This window comes from Abrus precatorius, unplaced genomic scaffold (assembly GCF_003935025.1).
Source record: "Abrus precatorius isolate BTA unplaced genomic scaffold, Abrus_2018 Scaffold7, whole genome shotgun sequence".
NCBI lineage: Eukaryota > Viridiplantae > Streptophyta > Magnoliopsida > Fabales > Fabaceae > Abrus > Abrus precatorius.
Window position 1 is genome coordinate 33,211,702 of NW_020874417.1, and position 12,427 is coordinate 33,224,128.

A 12,427-nucleotide genomic window follows, 5' to 3' on the forward strand; every position below is an offset into this window, starting at 1 on the left:
GACTAATGATTAATGTTTCAATAACAACATATATATATTTAAGGTCTAAGTTACTTTAATTTAATTTCAAGAGAATTCACTTTATGCTACCTTCAACAAATAAAAGGTTATCAATTCGGGATTTGTTTGTGTACGAAACATCATATATCCTTGTATAAGATACACAAAATTTTCCCTTGAAGTTAATAACCCCTTTGTGTAGTCTTATATAGTGGAACATATCAATATTTTGTTGTGCAGAATTATGGCGAAGAATACCGTAGTTCATTGATACTCGATGAACAACTTTCATACTGTTTGCCAGACCTTTTGCCCTAAAGTACTCTGGAAACTCCAAAGTAAAAGAGATATAGAGGAAGAGGGAATGCTAGGGCTAGCTATCAGGTAAAAGAACAAAATTTTGGTGTGGAAAAACGTAAAATCCAATTCACACCATTACGAGAACAATTGTCTATAATCGGTAAAAGCCACTCTTTTAATATTCTAGCAACTTGTAAAGATGTGTCGGAATGTACATTGATTGGATTTTATTTTATTTTTCACTTTCATTTTTCTCTATTTTCTTGTTACACCTTCAATCACATAGATGGATTGTTAAAATTATTTTTCAAACTCAAAATCATATCTGGAGGACAAATACATTAGTGCACCCCCTATCATGAATATAAAATGCAAATAAAATTTGCATATGTATTAATTTCACCCCCAAAAAAATTTCAGAAGCATATGTCACTGTTAATTATTACCATTAAAATTCTGAGAGAGCAAGCAATAGTGGCATCATCCCGGATGTGTCCCTCGCCCATGGTGCAGTTAGCCGATCCCATCTTCAACGTCTGCGCATGAGTCAGGTTTCCCTTATGACTTAGCATCAACTGCTTCATATATATGCGTATATGTACATATCGCGAATATATTAAAAGAGAAAGTTTTAATATTAGACTAAAAAAATATAATCTTAACAATAATATTGTAGCATAAACTAACATGAACATGCAAAATTTAATTGTTACTGGAATTTTTATTTCGTTCTCCACAGCCTGCTGTAATCATTCAAGAAGAAAATAAATAAAATTATTTAGCATGCAAGAACTAGAAGTTTCAGGAAACACGCATCTCTTAGTAGCCATATCCCATCCAGTTGTGCATACCAAAAAATTAATGAACCCTCTTCTAAAAGATGGTTTGGCATTTTGTTCTCGAGCACTGAAATTGATTAAACAAATGGCATGTCATTTCACATAGCTAGCAGGTGCAGGAGTTCCTTACCCAGCTCATTGAAGCAAGAATTTTCACGGAGATCATGAGATATTAACTTGAAATTAGGATATAAAGTTAACTTTGAAATGGAATAATCTAGAAGCCATGAGAATAACCACCAGACTTGTAGCACCCTAACTGATCATATGGCATCAAAAGGTGTCCATTTCTTGATAACCATGTGCTTTAAACTTGGGCCAAGAAACTCTTACACAAAAGGTTGGGTTTAATTAGCATCTTGAGTATGTATCAATCAGCAACCCCAAAATGGTCAGAAAGTATAGCAGTGATCCAGCACACAGCCAATTCAATGAAAAAAGCGTGAAGAATTAGGAAATGCAGCTTTGGACAGCCTCCTATTTAGGAGTAGAGGCCAAATAACCAAGTTGCTCAGCCAATACATCTACATCTTCAACACCTAGTGCATCTTGATCTACAATACCCTCATTAAGCAAATCTTGCCAAAACACATCATCAATATCTCTACCATCTCTAATTTCAGTTTGAATGTGATCTAAATCTTCCTCCATGTTCTTCTGGCTTCCACTTGGTCCCTCCATATTCAAAGCAAGGTCCATCTCAGACACCTCAAACTCCAATAACTTGTCATCATTGTTTTCCTGGTGTTCAAGTTTAACAAAAGTTGAGCATTCTTCAGCACAACCTAATGCATCTACTTCAACAACATTACTAGGCCCTTGATCAATAGGTCTCCTCCTCTTCTTGGAAAAGGCTTCCTCAAGTTCCTTTCTCCACTCCTTTTGCTGAACCAACTGTTGTACAAAGTTGGGATTCTGCATTGCTCTTGCCAAGAAATTCATCATCTGTTGTTGTTTCTGCTCGGTCCTTTTGAGCCTGCCTTCCATTTCTTTAAGGTGAGCTCTGGTATTCTGTTGCTGTTGTCTAAGTTTCACCAACTCCACCATGAGAACTTGCCTGTCACGCCTCAACTGATCAACTTCTCCATCTAATCCAAACTGCCCCACCTCAACACAAGCCTCTATACCTTGCTGCATCATTGCCTGAGATTGATTTGCTTTTCTCCTTCTAATGTTCTTCAATAGAATTCTTTGTCCTCTAAGAAACATCTCATTAGCAAACTCCCACTTATCTGGATCCACCTTTTTAAACCCCTACAGTCATGTCAAGTTCCTTCTTCATTTCAAATCAATCCATAAAATACCACTCTGGTAATTAATGGTTTGAGAAAGGCACATATGATAAACTATTATTTAAAACAACCTATATAAAGATATAACATCACTGCTAATGATATAGCTGAGAATTAAATCAACACCTTTCTAATTGCATCATTTTATACTGTAATTTTTCTACCTATATGATAAATGAAGATAGAAGAAGGGTAACAGTAGTAACACATTCCAGAAGATTCATGAACCTCAGTGAAGATAATAAAAGTTATCATTACATCTGAATGCAAAATCGACTATGAAAACAGCACTTCAGTTTGTCACGGTAAGAAAAACTCGGTAGGAGAAATAAAAAATAAATACTAACATGATATATAATTGGTAAGTAGAAAAAAGAAATAATTAATTTACTGACATAAGTGTTGAGTTGCCGGACAAAACTGGAGAAATTGTTGTGCTTGAAGAATCTGGGAAGTAGGGTTATGGAGAAGGCCTGAGGATCCCACACAACAAAACTATTGTTCCCTGAGCTCCACGAAATTATATGATTCGTTGAAGGGTCATCAACGATGTCATATGTTTTTGTGAGGAATGGTGGAGGACCAGTTTCATGAAGCCCATCAATTGGTTGAGGAACAACCACTGCTTGCTGTTCATAACCACTACAACAAAAGCTTGAAGTTTCTCCAAGAAACTCTTCCTTCACTCTACCATTAGGATTCATACTGGAAATATCTATAATTGATTCGTATGTTACCTTCTTGATTCTTTGACTTTGACCTTGTGAGGGCACTCTCAAGTTCAGCCAAAGCTAGTGAGTGCAGTGTGGTTCAAGCATTCATAAAAGGAATTTGGGAAGTGACAGGTGAAAGTGAAAAGATCAAATGGGTAAAATGAAGATTAGATGTGGTATTTTTGTATAGAATTAGATCATATATAGAAGAAGGAGGGAGAGAGAGAGAGAGAGAGAGAGAGAGGACAGTGAATGTAGACTAGAGGGTTGATATATGATGTTATGGTATAATGGAGAAGGAAGCTTTTGGATTGGAGCGACGTGGAGGAAGCAGAAGCAGTTGCAGCGTTAGCTTTGTCCAATTTATTTATAAATAGCTATTGATGCTGCCTTTGTTCTTTTCCTTTTCGCTTTTCCTTTTTAGGCTCATATTATTATAATAATTATTATTATGACTAATGGAGAAGGTAAAGTGCAAGAAAAATCCAACATGCCAATCAGATATTTTTCTCCCTCCTGTCTTCTTTTCTCCTTTGGGAAAGCCGTTGCACCTTCCATTCATTTTGTTAGCACTCAGCAATTTAAGATATTTGTATATTAAAACAAGCACATTACTATTACTAATCAGTGTCAGTGTGCCTAATATTTATTAAAGAATTAAAATATAGATATATTTATTCAAATATATTAAATATAGAATAAAAAAAGAAGATTAAAAATATATTTAAATTTACTTTGCTTTTAGTTATGTCCATTTTTTATCATCTTTCATCAAACTGCGTTTGTCCTTTCCTTTGAATTTCCTTTTCTGTATGATTGTCAGTAGGAGTAATATATAGCTGTCGCGAGCTGTGCCAATGCCATATATAAGAAGGTGTTTGGATGAAAAAATCATTTTTACTTTTAGTTTCTCTCTTCTGGACCGAATCACTCCCTATCTTTTTTATTTATCTCTTTATCTTAATATTGTTACTATTTTTTTACACTTTAAAAGAAGAATTTTAAAAAAGAGTAGGGATAAGGAATATATATATAACTTTTCACATTTTTATGAAGAATAAAATATAAAAACAACACTAAAAATATTTACTATAATTCACCTAAATTTTGTTTTTTTAATATCGATTCAATATTGTATATATATTTCTTGATTTCTTCTTTGGTCCATGCTCGCCAATGAAACTGACCGCAAAACACGTGTCACCCGATCATTGGTAAAGAGGCATATGCTCTTAGCCCTAATTCACCCCTAAAGAAAAGCAGCGACGTTTCGTATGAAAGCAACCAATGAACGTTTCAGAACTGGCACAAATCAATGTGATGTGTTTACATAATTTACTCTTGCCCACGTATACATTCGATTTTTTTATATTAATTTTTTTTTTTTGCATTATGGGACAAAGGAATAGATAACTTTATTAATAAATATTTATAAAAATTCAAAATAATTTATACAGTTCATTCTTTATTTATATTTTTTAAAAATTAAATGATATAACTTGGTTTTAATTATTTTAAAAGTATAATTTGTTTTATCACTTTATTTCTTCTTCTATGAATATTTATTAATTTCTTCATAGGAATGCTTTTGAAAAGGGATTCGCTCTCTATGTTAAACAATTTCGTTATTTAAATAATTAAAAATTGACAATGCATGTAATATTGTTTATATTTTTATATGTTTTATTAATTTGTTATGTATATATACAATATTAAAATACACTTAAAAGTTAAAGAATTCCACTGGAATTTATTCTCCGTAATTATTCCAAAAAATATTATCGGTCTTCTTATATCTTATCCTTTGTATTTTATTACTTTGTTTTTTTCATTTGTCATGTAATAATATTGACATATATATAATTTATGTGAACGAAATATTCACATTTTCATAAAAGCTAGTAGAGCTTTGCTAAAAACTTGGGCACCTAGATCTAATATAAGCTCCTTTAAATAATACAATGAAAATTGTTTATACATAAAATGCCAAAAAATATCCCTTTTACTAAAAATGAGCAGCCATTGGTTTGCATAGAGTCACGGAGATTTTGAGCGAACCAGGAATGAGGGCAGGGTTATGGGGAGGTGAAGATCAGCAATTCAAGGGTGTCAAAATAAATATCTAGCCATACAACATTATTTTATTCCATAAAAATAAATATCTAGCCACTCAACATTATTTTATTCTATTAGTTCATTAAAGAAGCTTTACATCCATTGTTATATTAGTATTTTTTTTCATTCAACCATCATGCCACTGTCCCCGAGTTGCTCCTCTTCTATCTTTTGGGATTTTTTTATATGCTCTTTTCGTTAAAAGAGTGAGAGCAAATTCATTAAAATATTTATATTTTTGTACTTATTATCGAATTAAAAACTGATTTAATGTCTGGTAAATTTTATTTTAAGAAACCTTTAATAAAATACTCCTTATTAAGATTTGTTCTCCTCTTTCTCAAACAACAACTGTTACTTTCTTGTAGTGTACATTTCTTCCAAAGGACTCCATTGTGATCAACATTGGATGCGTAAATTGTTTGATTGAGGAATTAAGTTAAGTTGCATGCAGAATAAGTGGTGAAACTAGTAGCTAATAGGGTTTAAATGAACTTAACGATAGAATATTTTTCATGAGCTACGCATTGGGATAACTATTCCCTTTTAAACAATATTATAAACCCAACTGTCATGTTTCTTATTCTTTCTTTCAATGTAAGCATCTTTCACCTTATTTTATTATCTTTTAAACCAAGTATGGTAGGCACCGATTCAAAGCAACCGTCATGATTTTAATTAATTAATAAACAGAGTTCTCCGGTCCAAAAAGGTGCAAAGAAAAATATTCAATTCAACTAGATGTTGGATGTAATGTGGCATGAGATCCATCAAAGAAAATAAACGATAATATAGGAAAGGGGTTTTAATTTTCTTTTTATCCTCATGCACAAGAATAAGCTTCTGTCTATATAAGCAAAATAGCATCATATTTTCATGCTACATGATTATATATTATTAGCAGTAATAATAATAATAACAACATATTTTTAAAACAAATTTAAATTATGCAAGCCAACTCATATAAAAACTATTGTTCATAAGACAGATTGAGTAGTAAATTAACAACTCTAATAATGATCAATGTTACCAACACAGGAAAACATAAAAGTGAGATTATCAAATGTGTGATACATGTAAAAAGTACTTAATGTTTTCATAATAATTTAACGATTGAATGATAAACAATTTAATTATCGAAGTTGGAAAATGTTTAGGGGTTTTAAGCATGAAATATGTGACAAATATTCAAAATTTGACCAGAAATGTAGGTTATACCGTTATAGATTACATTGATTAACACAAGAGAAAGGTCGTGCACGGGATACCTGGCCAGAGTTTTTGGCATCACAGATAGAAGACACGTGTAAGCATATGGCTAATATTTTAGTGTTGTTAGAGATGAGTGTAGAACCGCATCGAATATACCCGACACCACCAAAATTCAAAAATGAAAGGATAGTGACGAGGGTCCCATTTCTTGCTTTTTGTTTTTGTTTTACTTTCGAGCACTTCCGTCGATTAGTTCAACTTTTTAATCAAATTATTGGGCCTAATATTAGGTAAAACATGATTACTTGTAATTTTCTGTCATGAAAATAAGACCTAGTTTGATTCACGGAATCTCAGTGCTTTAAATCTTAAACACTCGTCCAAAATAACTTTTAGAATTTGAATTCATATTTATTCATTTTTAATACAAAACTAAACACACTCCGTAGAATTTCTAAAGCTCCAACAAACTGTAGTAGATAATTAATCTTTTCAACAGAGGATTAAACCTTGTCTAAACTATATATACATGTTTAAACAAATGGATTAAACTTCAAAAGCAGGTGAGTAAGATAAAAAATTTATTATTTTAAATTTGAAGGACCGTGCGTTTGGTAAAGAAATTGAAAAGGGGAAAGAAGCCAGTATGTTATAACAAAAAATAAATATACAAGCTCATCTAATTAACTTCTCTTTATTGCTTCATTTACATTGTTTTTTCGTTAATTCATTTTTAAAAATGTGTTTAAGCCAACTTCTCTTTTATATATATGTAGCCTAAAGAAACTAAAGCCAGACACAAACCTAGGTTACCTTTATAATCCCAGAGACAAACAAAAAACTTGAAATAACTTGAAATTTACTCCTTTATAATCCCAACTCATACCTATTGTTACCGCCGCCTATAGTTTAGGAATTTCCCTCATGAAGTTTTTAAAAAAGTATTCTAAATATTTTTTAATTTCATCATTTAAAATTCAATGCAGCCAAAGATAAATACATTAGTATAATATTATGTTTATCCTGTCACCATTTCTGGTAATAATACCTTGCAATCTTTATACAGTAATGGGCAACAAAAGCACTGAAAAGAGTACAACATCAAAGTTACAAGGGTCACCTTACCCTCAAACCGTAGCATACATAGACGGGACCCTTTATTAAAATAGACCATTATTTTCATTTTTCAAACGTTACTTTAGTAGCAAATTCCTAGTCCTTTTCACTCACTACGCTAGGGCAGAACCAAATCCTAAGCAGCAGCAGCATCAACGGCATGGTTGGCGACATCCTTTCCCACAAAAGTCTTGACATATTCTTGTCTGCGCATTTAAATCATATTATAAGGATTGACAAAAAAACCAATTGTCCGACAGACTACTGAATTTATTAACTCATACCTTGCAGGTAGATGATCATGAGGGCGATTGAATGGAGTCCACACTGGTTCACCAACAAAAAATCGCAAAGCCTGCACATAATAATCATTTAAGAAGCATTCATAAGGTAGACTAATCTCAAAAGTTAAAATAAAGAAAAAAAAAGGTTGAAAATGCACATTAATTACTGAAAAATAACAAAAATAAGCATGCAAGGGTGCGTGGTGGGTCAGCGGCTATAGTAAAGATTATATACACAAGATAAATAATTTGTATTTTATACCAACAGCATGTAATTGATTAAAAATAAACAAAACAAAGATGTATTCATCATTCATAACAAAAATGTCATAGTCTGAGACACAATTTACCACTAACTTGAGCTTATAATTAACAATGAGAGAAATGAGAACAAAATGAAGTTAAGAGAAAAACATCATGATGGAATTTATAGTTGTGACAGAACAATTAGTTAAATATACACAGCACAGGTACAACAATATGGTTGTTGCATTATGACCCAGAGGACATGAGATCAAATCCTGGGAACATCTTCGTTTGCTATAATTGGGGCACGTACCAGACCAACTAGTTGGAAATCTATTGTCCTGCATCACCTTAATGATGTATGAAGTGTGAAAAACACACTACAGCACCAAAAACAAAGATATCTCGCATTGTCATAGTTGAGAAAGGCTCTATTAGCTCTACTCCGGTTTTTGAAATACAAAACACAGGTGGGAGGTGAACTTGACCAGATAATGAATGGACTTGGCTAGAAAGGGAGTACTTCAGGCAAAAACTGGGGTGTGTTTAGCCAGAGTATGTGTGGGCTAAAAAAGGTTTGGACAGAAACTGGAGGTTTGATGTACAAACAAAGAAATAGCAGGGCTATCCTCTGCTATTTGGCCACTAATCAGCAGCAATCTTGGCAGCTATTTATGCAATGCAAAACTGCTAAGCTATGAGTTCCCTGTAGCAGCCAGCAGCCATCATGTTCCACTACATCACTATTTTCCCCTAACCAGAAATTTTGCCATCACGTGCTTCTTTCAAAAAGAGACAAAGAACATCAACATACTGACAAAAAGCCTCCCAAAAAGAGGACAGGATAACATAATAAGTATTCTAATAACCTAGTTCAAGACTTCCAAGTTCCCAAATGAACAGGAGAAGTATTCCGAGAACCAAGTTCCCAAAACAATGGAACAGAGGAACAAAAGTACAAGGATAAAATGCTTTTCTATTAGCCACAGAAAAAGTACTAGTACGCTACCACTTGTAAATATGCAATCGATACCTTAATGTAGTTGCTCTCATCAAGTGTAAAGCGATGATAAATTCCAGCAGGTAAGATGATCATTCCTCCTTTCTTCACCCATACACGAATCCAAGCATCATTGCGATCCCTGACATCAAAATAGCCTAAACATAGGATATATTCAGTGACTTAACATGGAGGCAAGGTGGCAAGAAAATCAAAGTAAAGCTGGGAATTTGCTCATACCACTTCCAGCAACACAATAGCGGATCTCCTCATCAGTGTGAAGATGTTCTTCAAAGAAGCCCTTGATCTTCTCTTCATAATTTGGCAACTTTTCGGGGCAGACCTCACAAACATCCTGCAGAAAAGGTGCCTCAGGTTAAATTATTCAAAAACATAGCCACAACGTCCAGATACAAATATTTGACATCAAATAAAAAAATTAAAAATTGTCAAACTTCACTTAAATAGTGCTCAATGTTAGACACAATTAAATACAGTGATGATTTTGCATATTGTTGATAATTCTCTGCATCTATTTATTATAATGTTATAAACTTTGTATAACAAACCATGTAGCTGTAACCACGTTCTTCACGAATCTTTTTCAGTTCTGGGTCTGTCTCATGGTTATCAGCATCTAACCTCCAGCTAAGGACTCCAAGTTCTGCAATTTAACATGGGCCCAAGATCAGGTTTTCAGTATAAAACCCTTAATATGCACATAAACATACCTGACACAAGCTGCGAGAAGCTTACCAGCAAGTTGGTCCAATGAGACAAACTCATTGGGTTCTTTGTGATGGGGAAGTCTTTGATCTTCGTCACTGTCATCCATGTACCATGCTTGAAGGACTTCCTCACGTGGATCCTGTGAAAAAAGTCATTAGCAAAAAAAAATGAAAAAAAAGATAATTTGAGCGCGTGATCAACATACATAAGACAACCTCTCAACTCAACAACCAAAAAAGTAGCAGTAGTTGACTAGTAGAAACACACATTTAACTGCAGCATACTTTGAGCCCATGATCAACATAAACAAGAAAGAATGTACTAGCAATTAGAAACCAAAAAATCTTTTGAAATAGATAATTAGCTTTAAAATTATCATCATACCAATGGAACAATAACGTACAAGGAAACTTAAATTAAGAGCCAATAGTATAAGACAGCCATACAAAATGTTCTCCAGGAATATGTACAATGACAGCCACAGTTAGTATCGAATTTTTCGCAACCAAAGTCCAAACGTACTATCAGTGTAGATCCACCATATCAAAGCTGCCTCACAACACCCATCCCTAAAAGGATTTCCATTTCAAAATTCCTATAGATACAATATATTCTGTCTTTCCCGAGTTCTAAAGAGAAAAGATAAATATTTTGATCACATGATAGAATAACAAACGTAGTACCCAAGCCAGCAATCCAGCACCAATGTCAATAGGAAAAGGTTAAAGAAGGGGGAAAACTATAGGACAGTTTGATAAATTACGTTCAAGAAATGGTCAGAACACAAATTTCCCAATACTTCTTTCAACAAATTTCTTGGTAACAAATCACAAAAATATTAATAATTTCTGATAAAAACTTACAGATAACACTCACACACACACACTCACACAGAAGTGGCTAAAGTTGAATTGGAATATGAGACTACGATTATTAACATCTTTTCTTGTTATGTGGAAGAAATTATTGAAGCAGAGCTAAGCCAGGAAGTATTTCTATAAGAGCAAAAAAGGTACAATCTAATGCATATAAAAAAGAAAACAAAATTAGCGTAGAAACAAAGAAGAGAGTTCGAAGAATACCATGTCGGAGGAGATAATGGTCATATGTTTGCTGCTACGGTTTTGAGGCTATGTCGATCGGATTTCTACGCACTGCGCTTAATGCCTACGCCATTTATAAACCCTCAATTTCAACAGATTTCACCGAAACACCCTTCTTGCCTTTTCACAAGGGTTTTTTTTTTTTTTTTTGGTCTTTTTCCTTATTTAATATCCTTACTGAAGATAAGTTTTATTTTTTTTTAATTATTAATAAATGTAATTCGATAAAATAAAATTTAAAAATAAATTATGCACAATAAGAAATTTTGAAATAGAGAACTTATAAAAATAGTTTATGATTGAATTTATGTAAAAGCAGATAAAATTATTAAATAAGTGTCAATTAAAACTAATTACCTGAATACATTTAATGTAGTAAAATATTATTTTTGGACTAAAAAAATTGTTAATGTAATTTGTATTTTGAGAGTAGTGTGCTGAAATAAAAAGATAAATATTTAATTTGATATTACTGTTTTTCCTGCTGATAATCTATTAATCAACTTTTTTAAAAGAATATTTACATTAATTTTTGTTCTAAAAATTCAATTTAAAATACTAAATATACATTTATAAAGTGAAATAATCTTTGACAAAAAAAAAAAAAGAAGCGTTTGATAATCACTTTACTTTCCAAAAGCAGGTTACACAGTTATGTGGTTGAAATGAAAGTCTTGCAAGAGGAAGAACTCCGTTTGAGAGAACATTAACCAAACCGGGCACGGAACGGAGTTACAAAGCATGGCTGCGTCAATTGAGGAGAGTTTTTATTCAACGGTCAACTAAAAAATAAAATAAGTCTTCAAAAATTCCTTTGAATGACCTATCAACCACACATGTTAGCATGATACATGTTTTTATTGTTGCAACTGTACGATGCCCATTTTTATTTTGAATTTTATTATTTCTTAATTTCTATTTTCAGTTCTCTTTTGTTTGAACGAGTTGGCAATCAATTTCATTTCGTACAGAGTAAGCTGTTTTGTCTATGTGAATATCAAGTCTTATGATCTTTCTTTTGCCGACTTAATTTCCAGTTCCATCATTTTTTCAACTATATTTCTATTCAACTCTCAAAGCCGACAAATGTTAAAAATATTAATAAATTATAAGGTTATTTTACATGTTAACTTCTTATATCTAAATGTATTCATTCTTTATTATTTTATTCCATTTAAATTCTCATTATTAACTATGCAATACTAGGGATTTAGCTTAGAGTAAACTGTCAAAATAATTATTGATGTCATATGAGTTGTATATTTTTAATCTTTTAAGATTTTAAAAATCTCTTGTTAGTTCATAAATTTACAAAGCAATATTTATTTTAATATTTTGTGCGAATGGTAATAAAAATAACTAAAATTAATAAATTTTCACAAAGTCAAAGACTAAAATAAAGTTGAAATTCTTAAAATTAAAATACTTGACCTAAACATTTTAAATCATAGACTCGAAGGTTTACATTTTAGTTGGGG

At 32.3% G+C, this 12,427-nt stretch overlaps 2 protein-coding genes across 3 annotated transcripts; both read right to left on the reverse strand.

Moving 5' to 3' along the window:
• Positions 1 to 589: 589 nt before the first annotated feature.
• Positions 590 to 3,394, reverse strand: LOC113870999 (heat stress transcription factor A-6b-like). 2 transcript variants are annotated; one of them, XR_003505734.1, is made up of 3 exons: positions 2,827 to 3,394; positions 1,270 to 2,393; positions 590 to 875 (listed from the first exon to the last, which is right to left on the reverse strand). XR_003505734.1 is itself a non-coding variant. In XM_027507641.1 (2 exons), the coding sequence occupies exons 1-2, from the start codon at positions 3,133 to 3,135 to the stop codon at positions 1,617 to 1,619; spliced, it is 1,086 nt and encodes a 361-aa protein (XP_027363442.1). In that variant the 3' UTR covers positions 1,173 to 1,616. The 2 variants fall into 2 exon arrangements, 1 of the variants encoding a protein (XP_027363442.1); XM_027507641.1 differs by lacking the exon at positions 590 to 875 and having other exon boundaries at positions 1,173 to 2,393; positions 2,827 to 3,135.
• Positions 3,395 to 7,439: 4,045 nt separating this feature from the next.
• Positions 7,440 to 11,057, reverse strand: LOC113871000 (1,2-dihydroxy-3-keto-5-methylthiopentene dioxygenase 2). The gene is made up of 7 exons (XM_027507642.1): positions 10,929 to 11,057; positions 9,874 to 9,985; positions 9,687 to 9,781; positions 9,358 to 9,472; positions 9,151 to 9,275; positions 7,872 to 7,942; positions 7,440 to 7,793 (listed from the first exon to the last, which is right to left on the reverse strand). Exons 1-7 carry the CDS (start codon positions 10,950 to 10,952, stop codon positions 7,724 to 7,726), a joined length of 612 nt encoding a protein of 203 aa, XP_027363443.1. The 5' UTR covers positions 10,953 to 11,057; the 3' UTR covers positions 7,440 to 7,723.
• Positions 11,058 to 12,427: the final 1,370 nt, after the last annotated feature.